The 21,556-nt window shown below is 47.5% G+C and overlaps 1 protein-coding gene across 1 annotated transcript in view; it reads left to right on the top strand.

The window, feature by feature from the left end:
* The window catches only part of PTPN14 (protein tyrosine phosphatase non-receptor type 14), a 193,136-nt gene that overhangs the window by 156,028 nt on the left and 15,552 nt on the right, over positions 1 to 21,556 (top strand). Inside the window, exons 12-17 of the mRNA XM_002717512.6 lie at positions 1,371 to 1,449; positions 4,962 to 6,418; positions 10,344 to 10,487; positions 11,963 to 12,181; positions 17,478 to 17,606; positions 19,978 to 20,212. Coding sequence (XP_002717558.4) covers positions 1,371 to 1,449; positions 4,962 to 6,418; positions 10,344 to 10,487; positions 11,963 to 12,181; positions 17,478 to 17,606; positions 19,978 to 20,212 — 2,263 coding nt within the window. The remainder of the gene's footprint in view (positions 1 to 1,370; positions 1,450 to 4,961; positions 6,419 to 10,343; positions 10,488 to 11,962; positions 12,182 to 17,477; positions 17,607 to 19,977; positions 20,213 to 21,556) is intronic.

Below are 21,556 nucleotides of genomic sequence, written 5' to 3'. Positions count from 1 at the left end.
TTGCTTCGTTTCGTTTCATTTCTTCCTTATTGCTTCCTTTAAATTTTTGATCCTCTGTCTTCATTACCTTCTCTATTTGTCCTTTTGATGATCAGGCATGTTTGATAGCAAAGAAAATGATAGGTGAGTAATTGACCCAGCTGCAGACGCTGGCCTAGCCTCTCTCTGCCTCGGGGAATGCTCAGAAAGTATGATCCCTGCTGGCTTTGGGTTTCTTGGTTGGAACTCAGCTCTCCTGAAACAGTACCCTTTAAAATAATACCTAGGAAGGTACTCTGAAAAACTCATTGAACATGGCATTAAAAGATAAGTTGATTTTGATATGAGAAAAATTGAAATCCATGGATAATTTTTTCATAATACACATTTTCCATGAACCTTTTGAAGACCCCTTGTGTAAGGCTAATAGTCATATGAATATAATCTTTACAAAGCTAAGGAGTTTTTTCCCCCTACATGTACTTTTTCATAAAATAGACTCTTATCTGAAACCCCAGTGTGTAAATAAAATGGACAGTGTTTGGGGCAGGGGAGGGAGGAGCCTGATTTGATAGGAAACTGAGACCTGCTGGGGTTCGGGGACTTGCCCTAGGTCACAGCAGTGAATAATCTGTCCTCCGTTGACTCACGGAATACGTAATCTATTTTTTTGGTAAACGTTTTGGCCTCTTCTGCAGCAGGGGTTACTCAGGTTGAGTTTGGTCAGCCTTCTGTGAGAGTCTGATGGGAGAAGGTTCTGTACTGTGTGTGGCTGAGCTGGATTCCCTGCCAGGCCCTTCCCACATTTGGTCCTGTGCTGAGGGGTGGGGAAGTGACCTTGAGAACTGCACACTCCATGTGGGCCACGTTTTGGATATTTGGACTAGTCCCCTGCTGGGTCCAGCTTAGCCCCAACTCTGCCCCTGTTGGAAGCTGATGTGGAGCTGTGAACTAGGCTCATGGGCACAGCTTTGCTGGTCTGGGGAGCTCATGGCTCCAAGGGGAAGCCAGGTTTAAATAGAACAAAGCAGGCCTCCCCATCCCACTCTCATTATTTCTCAGATGGGTGGTCATAACGTAGGTGTTCAGAGTTTTCTGCCAAGCAGGGCGTGGAGAACATTCCGTCGATCAGCAGATGAGAGAAGAGATGATAGAGAGCTAGCTGCAGCCTTTGATTGTAGCCTCTTCCTCTTTCTGATCCTGAGCCCTCTCCTTCCTTTCTCTGTCATGGTTTTTCCAGTCCCAATTGTAGTGATGCGCTGGGGTCAGATGAGTGGAAGAGGGAGGGGCTGTAGGGTGGGGGGACGGAGTGTTGTGGGCCCCCGTGGCTCTCAGTGGTTCCCTGGTCTGTGCCACCGCCTCCCCCAGCTCTGCTGTGTTCTCTGTTCCAGCCCAGGCAGCAGCCGTACATCCTGCCTCCCATGCATGTCCAGTGTGGCGAGCACTACTCGGAAACACACACCTCACAAGGTAACTCTGCTTGCCCTTCTTCAGGTGACGGCGGTGCTTGCGTTGTAACCTTGTCACTGTCTGAATGGGGGCCAACGGCTTCGGTTTGTGAAGGGCCTACATGTCGGTTACCCCTGGAGACAACCCTGCCCGGAATTCACTGCAGGGGGAGTCAGGGCTTAGAGAGGAGGGTGGCAGTGTGGCTGGCTGGGTGACATCACCTGCAGGGCCAGTATCAGAAGCTTGTAGACATCAGTCAGCTTTCCGTGGAGACAGGGGATACAGGCATCTGGCGTGACCAGAAGTCGTCCATGGTCTCTGGAGTGGTGTTAAGATACCACTTGGGATGCCTATATCCCATATTGGAGGGTCTGCTGTGGGTCTCAGTTCCGCTTGCAATTCCAGCTTCCTGCTAATGTGCACCCCGGGAGGCAGCAAATCATGGCTCAAGGACTAGCATTCCTGCCACCCATGTGGGAAACCCAGGCTGAGTTCCTGGCCCCTGGCTTTGGCCTGGCCCAGTTCTGGCTGTTGTAGGCATTTGGGGGAGCAAACTAGCAGATGAGAGCTCTCTGTCTCTTAAAATTTAAGAAAAAAAATCCATCTCGGCCCTTTCTTTTGCTTTTTTTTTTTTCCTCATCTCTTCCTCTAGCCCCTTTCTTTTTTTTTTTTTTTTTTTTTTTTTTTGACAGGCAGAGTGGACAGTGAGAGAGAGAGACAGAGAGAAAGGTCTTCCTTTGCCGTTGGTTCACCCTCCAATGGCCGCCGCGGCCGGCGCACCGCGCTGATCCGATGGCAGGAGCCAGGAGCCAGGTGCTTTTCCTGGTCTCCCATGGGGTGCAGGACCCAAGCACCTGGGCCATCCTCCACTGCACTCCCTGGCCACAGCAGAGGGCTGGCCTGGAAGAGGGGCAACCGGGACAGAATCCGGCGCCCCGACCAGGACTAGAACCCAGTGTGCCGGCGCCGCTAGGCGGAGGATTAGCCTAGTGAGCCGCAGCGCCGGCCCCCTCTAGCCCCTTTCTTAAGGTACTTAACTGGTTGCTTCTCAGAGTAAAGAAACTTTGTTTTAGTCCTCTTCTCTCTTATGCAAAATGTGTGAAAAAGCCCATTCCAATAGTAATCACCATTATAATGATTGCTTATAGAACAATCATGATGTGTGAGGCACTGTTCTAAGTCCTTGCTATCTGTTGACTCATTTATTCCTCAAAATCAACCTGTGATTATTTCCAGCTTACAGATACAGAATTGGGGTACAGAGAGGTTGCTGGTAGAACTTGTATGTGAAAATGGGCATCTCAAAGGATGAGATGGTAGGAAACCACTAATGTATTATAACCTGGAGCCCTGGTATCTCCATTGTCTCCTGGCTGGATGGAATCCTGTGACACAAAGTGTGAGCTTGAAAAAAACAAGACAATCAAGACTTTTTCATTGAATAAAACTACTTTTTTTAAAAAAAGCAGATAGCAAAGTTACCCTGCCTCTAGGGGAGGGTAAATCCCATTGGAAGTGCATAAATTGCAACCTGCTTGTATCCTGGTTTGTTTCTTTTTGCTTTTTGCTTTTTTTCCCCCCTTTCTCATCTGATCAGATCTGTTCATACCCCTCCTCTTCAGACAGTTGAATTTTTTTATTAGTTTATTTATTTAAAAGAGAGTTACAGAGAGAGGTAGAGACAAAGAGAGAGGTCTTCCATCTGCTGGTTCACTCCCCAGATGGCCGCAATGTCTGGAGCTGGCGCCAATCTGAAGCCAGGAGCCAGGAGCTTCTTCCAGCTCTCCCACATGGGTGCAGGGGCCCAAGAACTTGGGCCATCCTCTAATGCTTTCCCAGGCCACAGCAGAGAGCTGGATTAGAAGAGGAGCAGCCAGGACTAGAACCAGCGCCCATATGGGATACTGGCGCTTCAGGCCAGGGCTTTACCCCGCTGCGCCACAGTGCTGGCCCCCGACAGTTGAATACTTTTAATCACGATTTCTACTTTTTACCTTTTCTGTTTTCATCTTCCTCTGCTTGGCTAATTCTTAAATCTATAGTGAGAAAATGAATGTATTTTGGGTACAGAAGTGTGTTTTGTCAAGAGGTTGCCTTTCTCAAGTGTGTGTGTGTGTGTGTGTGTAAAGGACTCTGCACAATTAGAATGACCTCACTTTAGAAATACGTTTTTAATCTCTTTAGTTTCTTCATCATTAGTATTTATTTGGATGGACCTGAGTGATGAAACTAGGTCTAGAGGAGGATTTTGGGAGTGGCTAAAAGAATTCCTGATTTTTTTTAAAGATTTATTTATGTAAAAGGCAGAGTGACACAAAGAAAGAAAGAGATGGAGACAGGGGTGGTGGGAGGGGGAGACCTTCCTTCAGCTTTCACTCCTCAAATGGCCACAATAGCCAGGGCTGGGCCTGGCTGAATCCAGGAGCCAGGAACTCCATCCAGGTCTGCCACAGAGCTGGCAGGAATTCAAATACCTGAGCTGTATCTGGCGCCTCCTGGGTACATTAGCAGGGAGCTGAATTGGAGGTACAGCAGGCAAGGCAGAATAGGCAGTGGGCATCGCAAGCAGCAGCTTCCCCCACTGTGCTGCAGCACCCGGCCGGAACTCCAGATCTGACTGTTGCTTGCCCTGGGTGCCGCTCAGAATGAGCTAGCCATGCAGTTGTTCTTGCTTCATTGTGTGTCTTCTGCCTTCTTGAGGTCGCAGCCTCTCGGGTAAAGAGACCTTGAGCATTGCCGCCAGAAAAGCAGCTCCACATACTCTGAAACCTCAAATCTATCACTTTTTTTTGTAAGATTTATTTTGTTTGAAAGGCAGAGTTACAGAGAGAGAGAGAGAGAGAGAGAGAGAACAAGATCTTCTATCTGCTGGTTCACTCCCCAAATGGCTGCAATGGCTGGAAGTGGGCTGATCCAAAGTCGGGAGCCGGGAGCCAGGAACTTCTTGTGGGTCTCCCACATGGATGCAGGGGCCCAAGTACTTGGGCCATCTTCAGTTGCTTTCCCAGGCCATCAGCAGGGAGCTGGATTGGAGCAGCCAGGATTTGAGCTGGCACTGTATGGGATGCTGGTGCCACAGGCAGTGGCTTTACCTACTACATCGCAACACTGGACTATGCCACAATGCTGGCCCCTAATCTATCTGTCTTTTAAAGTTCTTGCCTTCCTGGCCAAACCTCTAGGGCTGTTGATGAGCCCTGTGCAGGAGGACAGGTCCATCCGATGTGAGGCCTGTTGTGAATGCCTGATTTGAAAGCTCATGGCTAAATTGAAAACTTACCCAGACGATACCTGTTCCAAATCTGCATAGCTTTGTTTACGTTCAGGATTTCTCTTCATCATGCTCTAGAATGTTCTTCCCATATGCTGGCATCTCGTCTGAGATACTTTTGGTTTTTCTGTGGAGTATGTGTGTGGACACCCTGGGATTTTATACTTTATGACTCATTTAAGTCTCCCCATGAATGTAAGGATGGACTTTATTAAAACAGGATGACCCAAAGGTTAACGTGCTTTTGTTTGACCTCTTGCAGACAGCATCTTTCATGGGAATGAAGAAGCCTTGTATTGCAACTCTCACAACAGCCTGGACTTAAATTATTTAAATGGCACCGTCACCAATGGCAGCGTGTGTAGCGTTCACAGCATCAACTCCCTCAACTGCTCCCAGAGTTTCATCCAGGCTTCACCTGTCTCCTCCAACCTCAGCATCCCTGGGAGTGACATCATGCGAGCTGACTACATCCCCAGCCACCGGCACAGCGCCATCATTGTGCCGTCTTACAGGCCCACCCCCGATTATGAGACGGTCATGCGGCAGATGAAGAGGGGCATCGTGCACGCGGACAGCCAGAGCCAATCTCTGCGCAACCTCAACATCATCAACACCCACGCCTACAACCAGCAGGAGGACCTGGTGTACAGCCAGCCCGAGATGCGGGAGAGACACCCCTACACCATCCCATATGCGTTGCAGGGGGGTTATGGAAACAAACTCCTGGGTCCTAGTGACCCAGTGACCCCAAAAAGCAAGGCGGTGCCCAGCAAGCCGGGGGCCAGCGCCATCTCACACACGGTGAGCACCCCAGAGCTGGCCAACATGCAACTGCAAGGCAGCCACAACTACAGTGCGGCCCACATGCTCAAGAACTACCACTTCCGGCCGCCGCCCCCCTATCCTCGCCCCCGGCCCGCCACCAGCACCCCGGACCTGGCCAGCCATCGCCACAAGTATGTCAGTGGCAGCAGCCCAGACCTGGTGACCCGGAAGGTGCAGCTGTCGGTGAAGACCTTCCAGGAGGACAGCTCGCCAGTGGTGCATCAGTCCCTGCAGGAGGTGAGCGAGCCCCTCACGTCCACCAAGCACCATGGCGCGGTGAACAAGCGCCACAGCCTGGAGGTGATGAACTGCATGGTGCGCGGCATGGAAGCCATGACGCTCAAATCGCTGCACATCCCCCTGGCCCGCCGCAACACCTTCCGCGAGCAGGGCCCGCCCGAGGAGCCCCCGCAGCTGCCCCAGTACCAGCACAAGAAGACACTCTCTGACGCCACCATGCTGATCCACAGCAGTGAGAGTGAGGAGGAGGAGGAGGCGCCCGAGCCCGTGGCGCAGATCCCCACACTCCGTGAGAAGATGGAGTACAGCGCGCAGCTGCAGGCCGCCTTGGCCCGCATCCCCAACAAGCCCCCGCCCGAGTACCCCGGGCCAAGGAAGAGCGTGAGCAACGGGGCGCTGAGGCCAGAGCCGGGCAGCCTCCCTCCAGCCGTCACCAGGGCCAGGCTGCTGAGACACGGGCCCGCCAAGGCCCTCAGCGTCTCCCGCGCCGACCAGCCTGCTGCAGCCGGGGCCTCTCTGGGCCCGTCCATCTCCGAACCCGACCTGACCAGCGTGAAGGAGCGGGCCCGGAAGGAGCCTGTGAAGGAGAGACCCGTGTCCGAGATGTTTTCCCTGGAGGACAGCATTATAGAAAGAGAGATGATGATCAGGGTAAGCGTCTTCCTTTCTCTGGCACTTCCACCGTGGGGCTGCGGAGAGTTCGCAGTAGATGCATGTTTTGGGAAAGCAATGCAAGTGTTTGTAATGTGTGGCTTCTGCACCAAAAGACGCTCAGCTTTTTGTCCCATCTTTGAAGTGCCTTGGTGCATATTTTAGGCCCTTGAAGAGCGTGCAAGGCTTGTTGAGTGGACGTGTAGTTTGTAAAGGGGTGGTGGGCATTAAACAGGTAGTATTTTATTTCACCAGACGTTGATTTCTGCCCTTTCAAGTAGACCTTCCCCTTTCATTCATGGCTTGCAGCACGTAATCTTGGTGCGAGGGGTTCTTAAAGAGTTTTGGGGTTGTTGAGGTCCCTGCCTAGCCCAGCATTTTGCTCTTTGGGGCTCACACCCTAATTGAACTGCTGGCCACCCCCCCCATCTCTTGGCATTTTGCTTTTTTAGGGGAAATGTACTTTTTCCTCCAATCAGCTTTTGAAAGAGCAGCTTCCCTACAGTATACGGCTCTCTGTATAGATCTTTATGTTGAGATAGCTCATCAGTGATGTCCAATGATATGGCTAGACTTACTTTCAGAGTTTCTTCCAAGAGATATTCAATTCAAGAACATTGTAGATATTGGATGTATAACTTGAAAGTTTACTATTGTATTTCAGTTCTCTGTCAGGTGTATTCTGTCCAGAGTTCACCCATGTACATGAGTGCACATGTACATTCACAGTTATTACCTTTGAAGATACATATTAGATGTTAACAGTCTTTCTTCTAAAAATGCGTGATCCAGGGGGTTGGTGTGTTTTCAGGCAACACGCACAGAACAAAAAGTGGATCTGCATCTACTAACGAGAAACTTGTTGGATTGCAGTTGCTGCTTTTAAAAATCTCCATTGCTGCGTGTCCCCAAAATTTTCACTCTTAAAAAGTCATTTAATTATGCAGCTCAGACTGACTTTTGTTCATTGCAACTGCACCAAGAGGTCGCAGAGCCTGATTCAGGAGCACTCCAGAACAGTTGCAACTTGGCTTTGATGGAGTTCATTAGACTCCCGATGTTTGTAGTCTTCCTCACTGCTCGCTGGGAATCCGTCTGAAAAGTAGGATCAGAGGCCAAGGTTTTCAGGAGGCCACGTTGCTGAGGTCAGAAATGGAATCCATAGCAACTCTGCGGCTTTAGAAAAACCTTAAGAACATTCTCAGTCTCGTAGTTTTGGCCATCATTGAGCAGTGCTGGTACAAGCAGAACTTTTTCCACTTTCTGCGGACCTAGAGGGAAATTGTGAACAATTACCTGCGTCTCTGGCACAGATAGCTTTTGGCTGGGAGGGAGTGAAGTGCGGGGGTGGGTGCCACTGTGGGAGAGCTTTCCTAGCCTGGAAAAAAGTAATTCATTTGTAGAAAGGGATTTTTCAACACTTCTTGGCCCCAGGCCTCTTAAAAGCAACATTAGCCTCAGGAACCTATTGGTCTGGCCAGCTTGATACTTAATGATGTCCACATGGTCCCATAACCTCATTTGGTCATGTTCATCTTCTTAAATAGCCTGTGGCCAAAATCATGGCATTTGTCCTTGCAGTATCAAAGGAGCAAGGGTTTTGCCACTGTTTTTTTTCCCCTCCTCCCATATTCTGTTCCATTCCATCCATATGGATAATAGTGACTAACACACTCTACCATTAACTTTTAGTTCAGAAACATGGTTCTTCCCACTGCTCTTACTTAATTTTCTCCAAGTCTGGAACTCAAGGACTGCTGTCCTCTGCTGGTGTCCAGACCTCAGAGGAGGAGACCAGGCAAGGCGGTGACCATGCCAGCGACTCTGATTCTCCATCCTTATTTTGGGATGCAGCAACTCAGCCCTGACCAAAGGAACAACTACACATCTCAGAGACTTCTCTGCCTTCCCCACCATGGGCAGCCTTTGTAGGCCTGATAGGGGTGGTTGAGAGGAGATGGCTACCGTGACCATCCTAAGGCCCTCTCTGTAAGGGAACAATGAGAAACCCTACACAAATGGAGACCAGCAAATGGAGCGGGTGGGGAACAGGTATGGTGAGTGGTTGGTGGTTTGGAGCTGCTTCCCTGCTGAGTGGATGCACCCAACCTGCTGCCTCTATGGCTTCTCCTTTGGTTCCCACTGCTGCCTGAACAGGCGTCAGAATCCAGACGAGTTCAGAGTTACCATTTTCTCTGTGGTCAAAGGCTAATAGGATGTGTAAAAGAGACATTGTTTGATTTATCACTGGGCTTTCAGTTTTCACCAGATAGATAGCAATTCTTTCCCAAGAGAAATACCAGTTACTGACTTTTTGTTTTGGGCCCCCTTGGGGTCACCTTCTAGTGCAAGTGGGGAGAAAGTAGAAAGACCTTTGAGAGGCCCTTGGGACCCTTTTTCAGGAACAGTTGATCTCTCAAAACTTTGGAGAGGATTGATAACATTCCCAGCTAAATAAAAAGGGGTGATGAGAAAAAAATCCTCTTGCAAAAAAAAAACAGACTAATAAGCTCACGAGGACTCACACATTTAAATCTAGACTCCTCCCCAAGCTGGTGCCTGAGATTGAGAAGCGGAGGCCATACTGAAGGGTGGGTGTTGCACCTTCTGGCTGAACGCCACCCAGGTACTCTTCCCTTCCCTGTGGTTCACTTCCTTCGGAGGTGAGCAGGTGGCATTGTGGTGACGCTGACACACATTCGAGATTATAGTGCAGTCCCCTGCACTCACCGAGCAATCTGCCCACCCTCTGGGCTCTGCTAGCACCTTGGCTCCATCAGGACACCTGGGGAATGCACTCACAGATGATAGAATCTAGAGAAAATGTCCCTGAAGGCTTGAAGAGAAATGATAAGATGACCCCTTCACTTGGGACAGTCACATGACTGCCATGGTCTGCTTCAGTTTGAATCAAAATCTTACACTCTGTAAAAACTAACATGCTTCTGTTCTTCCCTTAAACCAACTTATTTTAAGGAAATGCTCCTAATGAGCCTGAAATGAGTGCAGAGGGCTTGGTTCTCGGCTCAGTTTCTGCAGCAGTGCATGGCACAGCCAGTGCCCCAGCTCATCCTGTTGAGTCCAGGTGTGGGTGGGGATGGAGTGCCACAAGCCACTGCCAGACGAGAACGTGAAAACTCCTCCCTCAGTGGCCTGCTCAGCCCCCACATCCAGGTCACCCCCCATGGCCATGTCCAGGGTTATCCTCCTATAGTTCTTATGAGCCACTGAGTCTATTTCTTTGCATCTACTGGGTGAAGCAGGCAGGGTAATCCTGAATGTATCAGCTCAGATGACCCCAACCTGGCTCCAGTGTCTTTCTGGGGAAAACAGCCTTGGCTGCCTCAGGGTCCAGAGAGTACCTATGGGAGAGCATCCTGAGTTCCAGCTGCTGGGGTTGGAAACACAGGGAGACTTTGCTCTGCAGGGCGAGTCTGCAGCACACAGGAGATTTTATGCATTGGGTAACATTCCGTCTCCCGTCTGCAAAAGTCCACCATTGGGACTGGATTGATTGATTCATTTAACTGTTTCTCTTTTCTTTGTCCTGTCTTCTTTCAGCCCTTTTCTTATAAAATATAGTCCACATGATGTGTGTGCGTGTGTGTGTGTGTGTGTTCTCTCTCTAACCACACACACACACACACACACACACACACAACCATGGCAGGGTATTTCTGTAGAGACCTTCCAACTTTATTTATTTCCTAATGAGTGAATTAATTAGAAATAAAACCTCAGCAGTCCTGTAGGAACTGGCTTCCTCGGGCACCGTGGGAATAATGGGAAGGCTGGGTTTGAATTTTCCCACCTAATGGTGATTGCATTCCTTGGCTGGGGAGTTACAGATTTGGGGAGATTAAAATGCATTCCAACCTTCCGCTGGTATTCTAAACAATGAGGACATGCCTTTTCTTGCCGCAAGAATCTAGAAAAGCAGAAGAGAGCAGGCCTGGAAGTGCAGAAGAGGCCGCTGATGTTGGCCGCCTTGAATGGACTCTCGGTCGCTCGCGTCTCAGGTCGGGAAGAGAGCCGAGCTGATGGCACGCGCGTTCCCATGGACGAGCGGGTAAGTGTTGGGCCCCGCAGACATATGACTCATTGTCTGTGGGCTTAGAATCCCAAGGCCCCCTCCTTGCCTAAGCATGCCGGCCCTTAGGTTTGTCTGATAAATTTATTTTTGAATTTGAGTCCAGGGAGCTCTGGTCTGTGTCATTTTACATTGATCCTGTCTGAAATCTAATGTTTCTTTGTTCAAATCTTCCCACTTTCTCAAGCTGCCTAAAAAGACCAGCCCCATCACAGACTGTCTGGTATTGATTACGTCACTCAGTTTCTTTGGACCTGTTAATATTTTTGTAAAATGAGAAAGTTAAACAATTGCTGTGGCTCTCCATTTTTCTGATTTCTGTAAATGGTTACCACTTCCATTTCTTCAAAAGTGATTTTTTAGGGGGGCTGGTGCTGTGGTGCAGCAGGTTAGGCTGCCACCTACACTGCTGGCATCCTGTATGGGTGCCAGTTCAAGTCCCAGCTGCTCCCATTCTGATCCAGCTACCTGCTAATGTGCCTAGGCCAAGTGCTTGGACCCCTGCAGCCACATGGGAAACCAGGAAGAAGCTCCTGGCTTCTGGCTTCAGCTTGGCACAGCCCCAGCCTTTGCAGCCATTTGAGGAGTGAATCAGAGGATGGAAGATCTCTCCTTCTCTCCTCTCCATCTTCTCTCCATCTCTCCTTCTCTCTCTCTCTCTCTAACTCTGCCTTTCAAATAAAAAATAAAGTGATCATTTTATCTAAAACATTTATAGGATTCGTTTAATATGCCATCCTCCCATTTATATGGCTATAGAATGTGGCTGATTTATGATTGTTAGAATATATTGTGAGCACTTTGGTTTTGGAAAGCAAAAAGAGGGTGCATGGTAGAGTTTTTAGGGGTGAAGGGAGATGCTCCTTCAGTTCCTGTGATTGCTGTCAGAAGGCTAAGAGACAAGTGGTAGTAATTATTTCAGAAGATCACTTGTAACATCAGGACGTTAGAGTTCCACCAGTGTGCATCCAGTAGTAGAATGAAGGGACTTCAGTTAATACCACATTCTTGTATCTAGTAGTTTAGCCAGGGAGGGAAATAAAAAGAGGAGGGGATGTAATCCCCAGAGCTGTAGACTCTGGACCAGTACCGACATAACATTCAGCTCAGTGACAACACGCGACTGAGCGTGTAAGTAGAGAAAACGGTGTTTGGGTAATTAACAGTCTCCTTATCGTCAGGTCTTTACACAGAGGCATCAGCAGCAAAAATGCTGGCTTTGAATTTCCAGTCCTGCTGGTTGTCGATTTATTCTATTTTCCCTGTAAGTGAGACAGGAAATGACTGTCAGGCAACAGAAACCAGCAACATGGTTGATAATGAGACTGGGGATTTAGTCACATATTACCCTTCTTGAAGTCGCGTATCATCATTGTCACTGTAGACACGTGAAGAGAGCGGGTGGTTTGGAGTTTGGGATAATTTAGAGAGCCGAAGATTGATTTCTGTTGCAGTTCAGAACCCTGAAGAAGAAGCTGGAAGAGGGCATGGTGTTCACAGAATACGAGCAGATTCCAAAGAAGAAAGCGAACGGCGTGTTCAGCACGGCCACCCTGCCGGAGAACGCCGAGCGCAGCCGCATCCGCGAAGTCGTACCCTACGAGGAGAACCGCGTAGAGCTGATACCCACCAAAGAAAACAACACCGGTTACATTAATGCCTCCCATATCAAGGTAGGAAGCTTGTTCAGGGCCACGGGGTTAAAGGTAAGTGCAGGGAGAGACCTTGCAGGGGCGGGGCTGTGCCTCTTGGCTCTTCCAGGCCTGTCTGTAGTTGAGTGAGTGTGAGCTCCTCTGCCTTCCTTGGGCCTGGGAAGGGCCTGGTGATCTTGAAGAGAAGGAAGGCTAGCAGCCTCAGGGGAACCTCAGCGGGGCTGCTTCTGTGCTGTTCCAGGGGTTAGCCCTTCCTTGCTCACTGTGGGCTATAACTCGCAGAGCAACTGTGGCCTGCCCTCTTCATTTGTAAAAGTTACAGGTGTTGTTTTACTGTCGTGAAAGTTTTTTTTTTTCTTTAAGATTTTATTTATTTATTTGAGAGGTAGAGTTGCAGTTACAGAGAGAGAGAGAGAAAAGTCTTCCATCCTCTGGTTCATTCCCCATTGGCCACAAAGGAACCAATCCAAAGCCAGGAGCCAGGAACTTCCTCCAGGTCTGCTACACGGGTTAAGGGGCCAAAGGACTTGGGCCATCTTCTGCTGCTTTCCCAGGCCTCAGCAGAGAGCTGGATTGGAAGAGGAGCAGCCAGGACTAGAACCCCTGCCCATATGGGATGCCAGCACCACAGGCAGAGGATTAACCTAGTGCATCACAGCGCCAGCCCCTGTGGAAGTGTTTATCCTGTGCAGTAGCAGCAGAAATGATCAGTTCTCCTTTGTAATACTACAGCTTATTCATCCTATAGCTGAAGCCCCAGTTTTTAAATAATATTTAGGAGAGTGGATTAATCTACATATAAACCATAAAAATATCGTTGATACCAAATTTTGCAAGATTTGCCATATTAATCAACAAGTTAGTGGTGTTAACTTTTTGTTAATGCTTTCGAGTCCTTCAAACCTTCAAATCTCTATATTCACAACTTATGTCAACTTGAGTTGGAATTTTTTTTTAAGATTTATTTTTATTTGAAAGGCAGAGCTAGAGAGAGAGAGAGAGATCCCATCTGTTGGTACACTCCCCAGAAGGTCATAATGGCCAGGGCTGGGCCAGGCTGAAGCAGAAGCCTGGAACTCCATCTGGGTCTCCCACATGGGTTCAGGGGTCCAAGGAGCACGGGCCATCTTCCACTACTTTCCCAGGTGCGTGACCAGAGAACAGGATTGGAAGCGAAGCAGCCAGAACACCAGGTGGCACCCATATGAGGTGCTAGCATTATAAGCAGTGGCTTAACCCACTGTGCCACAATGCTGGCCCAAGAGTTAGTTTAGAGTTACGAACATATATGCAAATATACAATAGCTTAACCCTCCAATAACAAAACCAATTTACAGACCATGTTTTTGCCAGGGGCCTTTTGGATGTTTACGACATTATTTGCGGCCATACAGAATTATCAGCTGAAAAATTAGCCTGATATAGATTTATTGAATTTTGAGTCGCGCCTGTGGTTGCCTTGGCAGGAGACCAAATGATCTCCTTACATGGCCCGAAGGCTTGACGTTCTCCACCCCTGCTTAAACATGTCTGCACTTGCTCTGAACTCAAAATTGGGAGAATTTCTCATACTAATGGTCAAGCACTTGCTGCAGGAAGTTTTAAAGCAACACACTTTGCATTGATAGTCCATTGTGCTCCATAGTCTTAAAAAGCTGATTCTGGCATAGTCCAGAATCATTTCCTCTCCTCGTTGGACTTTTTAGTTGCAGCAGAATTGTTCGTAGCTTCTTCTGAGCCTCTAAAGCACACTTAGGTAGGAGGCTCGTGCGCCAATTCTAACCAGTTTCCATGCAGAATGTACAAAGTTCAAGGGTACCTCAGAAAGTGTGCTGAAAATGCATGTCATGAAAAAACTATGCATGGATTTCAACATTGTTTTGCCTTCAGATGAACTTATTTTTAATTTCATTTCCCATTAACTTTGTGAAGAACCCACACATAACATAGTTTTGTGTAGTGCTTCTCTACACAAAACAAAAAGGAGCATACTTGGGGGGATATATTTTTAAGTAATATAAAGTACTATCAAAACAAATATGCAGTTCCAGCTATTGGGATTGGACGTGGGATGCAATGGGTTAAGCTGCCACTTAGACCCTCCACATCTTATATTGGGGTGCAGGGTTCAAGGCCTGGCTACTCTGTGCTTTCAGTCCAGCTGCCCACTAATGCACCTGGGAGGCAGTGAATGATGGCTCAGTTCCTGGGCCCCTGCTGCCCAGGGAGATCCAAGTGGAGTTCCTGCTCCAGGCTTCAGCTTGGCCCATCCCCGGCTGTTGCAGGCATTTGAGGAGTAAACCAATGGGTAGAAGATCTCTCTTCTCTCTCTCTTTTCCTTTCTCCCTCTCTCTGCCTGTCACTTTGATTTTCAAAAACAAAGATCAAATGCCAGATAATATTGCTCATTTTTATAGTTAGGTCTGTCTACTTATTTATTTATTTATTTGAAGACCAGAGTTACGGAGAGAGGGAGAGGGAGAGGGAGATCTTTCCACTCATTCACTCTCCAGATGGCCATAATGGCCAGAACTGGGCCAAGCAGAAGCCAGGAGCCAGGAGCTTCATTCGGGTCTCTCATGTGGGTAGCAGGGACCCAAACACTCGGGCCATCTTCCATTGCTTTTCCCAGGCCATTAGCAGGGAGCTGGATTGGAAGTGGAACAGCCAATACACGAACCAGTGCCCATTTGGGATGCCGACATCGCAGACATTGGCTTAGCCCACTGTGCCACAACACCAGCCCCTACACTCTTATTTTTGATAGTGAACATTAGCAGTTTTAAAAAATGGGGCTCATGTTGTAGCACAGTGGATTAAGTTGCTGCCTGCACCATGGGCATCCTATATGGGTGTGGGTTCAAGTCCCACCTGCTCCATTTACGACCCAGCTCCCTGCTAATGCACCTAGGAAGCAATGGAGGATGGCCCAAGTACTTGGTCCCCTGCCATCCATGTAGGAGAGCTAGATAGATTTCCAGGCTTCTGGCTCTGGTTTGGCCCAGCCCCAGCTGTTGTGCTCATTTGGGGAGTGAAACAGCAGATGGAAGGTACCTGTGTGTGTGTGTGTGTGTGTGTGTGTGTGTGTATCTCCCTCTGTCTCTTCAGTTCTGCCTTTCAAATACAACAAATTAAAAAAATAAATAAAAAGTGAGCCCTAGAAAATTGTTCAGTACATTGGCAGTCATGAGTTTCAATGGGCTTAGGTTAGATTATGAAATAATAACCAAAATAATGTGCTCAAACAAAGATGGGAATCACACAGCTGCTTCTTGACAGAGTGTCTGTGACAGTCTTGCATAGCAATATTGGTATATTTTCTTCTTTTGGCTAAATCTCTTCCACCGTTTTCCATCTGCTCTCTGGAAAAAGCTGTCACTCGGCATAAACTGTGCCCATTGGGTATTGTTAACCAAGGAACATTCTCTTCTTCCGTATTCTCTGAGCCCCATATTTCATCTTGTGGATCTGGGTTAGACATGGGTGCATTTAATAGACCCACGGAGCTTACAAGAACTTGTCCTTGTGTTTTGGAATAGGGTTGCGGTTTTGCCAGTATTCTCTCCCCTGAGTTCCAAGAAGCCGTTAACACAGAGCAGAGATTTGTTTGCTGCAGAGGTGGAGTCACATCTGTGAAACCTACCTCAGTAGCACTGTTGTTGGGTTTTTAATGCCCTCCTGCCAGTACTTGGAATACGCAGCAAGGCCCCAGGCAGCAGCGTGCTCTGGAAGTATTTATGGTTTCTATATGTTGGGTGCCAGAGAAGCTAATGTTTAAAATCACAATTCCACAGAGAAACCAGACTCCCAGCCAGTGACTGTATGAATGTTTCCTCCCACCAGGACGTGGAAAATGGATTTCTCTTGCCAGCTTTGACCTAAAAGTGTCTTGTGTAGTGAGACAATAACTGACATTGTATGTGTTTGAATCAAGTTGGTATGTAGTTGCATAAAATAAATGAGGAGAAAAGTTTCAGACAATGATCACTTCATTGCTCCTGGATCTCTCTCAAGCTCTGCTTTGCATGGAGGGGAAAGGAGGCCTTGCTTTGCAATATTGTGGCTTGGAAATGGAGGGGTGAATCAAAAATATTGCTCCAAAGGCCACAATTTTACCTTGACCTTCAACATACTTTGGGCAGCATTTCTTCTTTAAGATTCTCTGCAGCTGATGTTTCTAGCAGCCACATCATCTTCCCATGCTTGCTCTGAGTTCCAATAGGATAATAATGTTATCCAGAATTATCTGATAACACTGTAGTTCATTTGGATGCTGTAGTACTACCCTTGGTGACGTTACTGATGAGATACTATGCAGTGTTGACAAGTGCATTCCAAACATCCCTGCTATACGTGTCACCACAAAGCAGTGGTGACAGTGGAGGTTTGTGACTTGGTTCCTGTCAGGTCAGCAAGAGAAAGGTATTATTCCTAAAGGGTTGTTAATTCATGGTAGATTTTTTTCGTTAAGAGGATACCATGGAGCACTGTTTTTCAAAGTGTGGATTACAACACTGGGTCGTGGTTGGTCATGATTGTGTGTACATGTGCATGTGTGCTTTATAAAATAGACGAAGGTAAAAAATGCAAAGTATTAGCTCATTGTATATAGTAAGCATAACTTGTTTCTTTAACAAATTAACCCATTAAGGTGTGCACATACATGTTTATATACTATTATGTGTGTGTATATATATATTTGCATATATACATGTAGAGACAGAAATGTATGTATTTTTAAGGAATTATTTATTTATTTGAAAACAAAGAAACAGAGAGGGAGGGACAGACACACAGAGATAGCTTCTGTCTGCTGGTTCACTCCCTGGGGTTAGGCCAGTCTGAAGCCAGGAGCCTGGAGCTCCATCTGGGTCTCCCTGTGAGTTCAGGGACCCAAGGAGTTGGGTCATCTTCCACTGCTTTCCCAGACACGTTAACAGAGAGCTGGATCAGAAGTGGAGCAGCTGGGACAAGAACTGGCTCCCATATAGAATGCCAGCATCCCAGGCAGTCGCTTGATCTGCTGCCCACAGCACCAGCCCCAGTGTGTGTATTTTTAATGTGTACTGGTTTGCACATACTGTGAGTTGCAGACAAAAAAAGGTCAGGCAAGTGTTTTAATAGAGTTGAGTGACTGTGTCACCAGCTGTCTGTGTTCCCAGGGTTTTTTTTTTTTTTCTTTTTTCATAAATGCATTAATCCAGTTGACCTAAAATACATTACCCAAGGTCTGAAGGTGGCTACAGGTGGCCATGTGGTCAGCAGGTAACTCTGTCCTAGACTTGGGGTTTGTTGACCGATGCTCCTTGATTTCCAGGTGGTGATTGGCGGGGCACAATGGCACTACCTCGCCACTCAGGGGCCCCTGCCTCACACGTGCCACGATTTCTGGCAGATGGTGTGGGAGCAGGGCGTGAATGTGATCGCCATGGTCACTGCAGAAGAGGTAAGGAGGATGGCCCACCCAGCGCCCTTCTCGTGGGGGTGGGGGTGGCCAGCAGAAGGCCTGGTGCCAGTGACGTTGTTGTCCCCTTCTTTCAGCAGCTGTGGCTCGGCAAAGCTTCTGTCTTGTCTTCTTCCTGCCACGTAGTTTTTTGGGGTTTTTTTCCTACCAGTGATAATTTTGTGGTGGCCTTTTCTCCTCCCATTTTCATCCAGCTTTCAACTCTTTTCTTTGGATTTTCATGCATTAAAATGAAAACAACACAAAACCCAAAGCAACCAAACTGGAGAGCAGTCAGCTGACTGCGTGTCAGACAAAGCGCTGATCCTTCGCTGGAATCTGAGCACCTCGGCCGCTCCGGGGAGATCAGCATCTGCGCCCAGCCTGGGCCCCGCCAGCCCCACATGGCCTCTTGCTGATCAGCTGGAAAGAGACCAAGCTGCCATCCCTGGAGAAGTCTCTCCATGATGGGAAGAGGAAAAAAATGTTTTTTTCTTCCTCTGCCAAGCCAAACACAGTTTTTCTGTTGTAACTAGAGAGTTCTGTGTGGTGTTAGACAAGCTGGCACATACCACTGCTTGATCCACTTAGCTCTCAGCTTGCTGTCTTTGGGGAAGAAGTATTGTGTTTCTCCCCTTTTCATATTCTCAGAAAAAAAATTTAGCACTTCCTTTGGTTACTCTCATGAATTTCCAATTTGTATTTTTTAAATCATTTAAGGGACTACCTTCACGCACATTTTCACAGCATCTGTGGTATTGCAATATTTTAAAGGCATCAGAAATAGAATTTCTCCAACTACTGTTTCCGAACACCTTCCATTAGAAGATGGTCTCTAGGTCTTGCCTTTTTTAAGATTTATTTATTTACTTGAAAGGCAGAGTTAGAGAGGAAGAGATACTTAGTCTCTAGGTCTTTAAAATCACCTGTACTTCTCTGGGCCGACTTTACTTTTTGCACCAGAGAGAGAGGTCATCTCTGGACTCGATTTACCACGTTACAGTGTTGCATCGCTACAAGGGATGCATTCATCTAAATGTAAGGAACCCCCTGGGCTTAACTCAGGGGCACAACAGACAGCAAAGTAAGAACCATCCTTGTCCCTATGGGGCTTAAGTCCCAGTGGGAGGAGCAATAAAGAGTGAACAAGTGGAGGAAGTTCAGAGTAGTCCGTGCTATGCAAAAAACAGGGCTAGGCGTTGGGGAGGAGTGACCGGAGGCCAGGGCTGGAGGGCACTTCAGGACAGGTGAGCAGCCAAGGCTCCCCTGAAAAGGAAGCGTGGAGGGAAGACCTGAGTGACGATTGAAGGCAGTCTTGTCAAGACGAAGCAGAGTCTTGTGATCTGTGGGACAGCCAGAGACTTAAGAGTCTGAAAATCCAGAACTGATACAAACACTCCACATCAATGTAAATTTAAGGTTTCAGGTGCAACTGCTTCCACAGTATTTGTAAATAACAAAGGAAGAGGTGCTCTAACTTAGGGAGATTCAATTAAACCAAATAAATCTAGGCAAGATTATTTATATCCCTGAAAAACATGCTGCTTTACAAGTAGATTCCTCCGGATAGTCCACACCTACCCGCACAGCCCTGGGTGCTCGGCGTGATGCCTCCCCTGTCTCCCCCTGCTCCCTGCCCTGCTTCTCCTCCGTGGGCTCCATCCCCCATGCCAGTGATTTAGCAACTGTGCAGAACTCGAAAATAGACCTTCTGTAAATGGTTGAGAATGCCTAACCCCAGAAAACATTATAAAATTAGGGGAGATAGAATGGTGATGTAACCAACTGTTCTTTTAGTTGTTGGTTGAATTAAAACAAATTGGTCAGGTGGAAAAAGCGTAAGGGTGGCGCTGGATGCTGGAGGCGGTGTCAGCCAGCAGTGTGGCGTAATAGCAAGAAGCCTGGGCTGAACCAGAAATGAGAAGTGTGGCCTCGGATGGTTACTAGCATCTGGTACTCCCCTGCTTAAAACCTTTGGATGGCTTCCCACTGCCCCTGGAGTGACATCCAACCCCCTTCCATGGATCGGGAGGCCTGTGGTCCTGCCGTCCTGCCTCTTCCCCTCTCACCTGCACTACTCCAGCACCCTGAAGGCCTTCCTGTTCTTAGCTTGTACCTGCCTCTGGACTCTGCACTTGCTCTCCTCTTTAACATTCACCTTACCATGTGAATCTTAAATTTTCCATTGTTGTAACTATCAATAAGAATTAGTATTGGTCTCAACTAAGATGCATAGGATCTGCCCTACAGTAGACAGTGCATAGTACTACTGAGTTAATGATTTAGAAACTATTTGCGTTTTCTTCTGTGCTTAGATTTAATATTAAGAGCATCCCCTGACTGACTTCCAATTTTGCTTTTGCGTGTGATTTAGGAGGGTGGACGAACGAAGAGCCACCGATACTGGCCCAAACTGGGTTCCAAGCACAGCTCTGCCACCTATGGCAAGTTCAAGGTCACCACGAAGTTCCGGACAGATTCTGGTTGCTATGCAACCACAGGCTTGAAGGTCAAGCACCTTTTGTCGGGGCAGGAAAGGACAGTGTGGCATTTGCAGTACACTGACTGGCCAGATCACGGCTGCCCAGAGGATGTCCAAGGATTTTTGTGTAAGTTCTCTTCCAGTCTGTGCTTTACCAACTGCATCAGTGGTCTACCAGTTGCAGATGAAATGGACAAAGGGTATGCTTTCTTAAGTGATAAAATATTGCTACATAGAAGTGTACATCCCCTCATTATTACGTGGGAGAGAAGAATAATGTCATTTATGATATTCTGTTTACCTATTGTGCAAATAAGCTAATACTATGATAAACTAATTCATTTTACATTGATATAGACCTTTAGTTACTCATTAATAACAGTTCTGATATGGGCTACAACATGAATGAACTTTGAAGATGTTACACAAAAGGATAAATATTATCTGATTCCTCTTATATGAGGTACCTAGAACTGGGAAATTCATGGAGACAAAAAGTTGAGTAGGGATTACCGGGGGGTAGGAGGAAAAGGGGTCTAGGGAATTACTGTTTTGTGGTTACAGTTTGTGGTTGGGACAGTTAGAATGTTCTAGAAATGGATAGTGGTGATGTTGCATGACATCGTGACCATACTTAATGGCAGTAAATGGAATGCTTAAAATGGTGAATTTTCATATTAAAGTTTTATGTCTTTTATCACCATTAAGAATCACAGAGAAAGAAAAGAAACAGTATTTTTTATTTCTCATGAGGGCTTGCATCTCAAAGCCCTGTATTTCCCAGCAGCAGTAAATCCTGGTCAGTACCTTTCATACAGGTTGTTAAGATACTAGGAATCACTGAGATCCGCTTGTGGGTTCTGGAACTGAAATTTGCCCCAGGAAGACTAGTGTATTAATTGACATGCATTTTCCGGGGTAGGGTTATTTTAGAAACTGACTCACCAGACTATACAGTAAGTTATGTGAAAGGCCAGAGGCTGAGTGTATGCTCTCTCTGCCAGGTACTGGGTCAGGCTCTGAGAAAGAGAGAGCAAGCTGAGTCCATAGTTTTTGTTTTTTTAAAAATATTTATTTATTTGAAAAGCAGAGTTACAGAAAGAGAGAGAGAGAGAGAGAGAGAGAGAGAGAGAGAGAGAGAGGTCTTCCACCTGCTGGTTCACTCCCCAGATGGCCACAATGGCCGGAGGTGGGCCAATCTGTGCATAGAGCAGGATTGGAAGAGGAGCAGCCTGGACTCAAACCAGCACCCATATGGGATGCCAGCACTGCAGGCAGCGGCTTTACCTGCTACATCACAGTGCTGGCCCCTGCAGTGTTCGTTCTAAGGGCTTCACAGTCTAGTGAGGAACATTGGAGTGAAAGGTGTCTGCCATGCGCTTCTCTGTGGCAGCCCCTTGCTTCCCGCATGCTCACCGAGACGTGTCCTGCATGGGGAGACAGGGCTTCCTTTCTTCCCCATCTGGAAAGT

Source organism: Oryctolagus cuniculus, chromosome 13, assembly GCF_051225735.1.
Source record: "Oryctolagus cuniculus isolate XC-2025 breed Fujian yellow rabbit chromosome 13, ASM5122573v1, whole genome shotgun sequence".
Lineage (NCBI taxonomy): Eukaryota > Metazoa > Chordata > Mammalia > Lagomorpha > Leporidae > Oryctolagus > Oryctolagus cuniculus.
The sequence above is the reverse complement of the archived record's forward strand: the minus strand, read 5'-3'. Positions and strand labels throughout refer to the sequence as shown.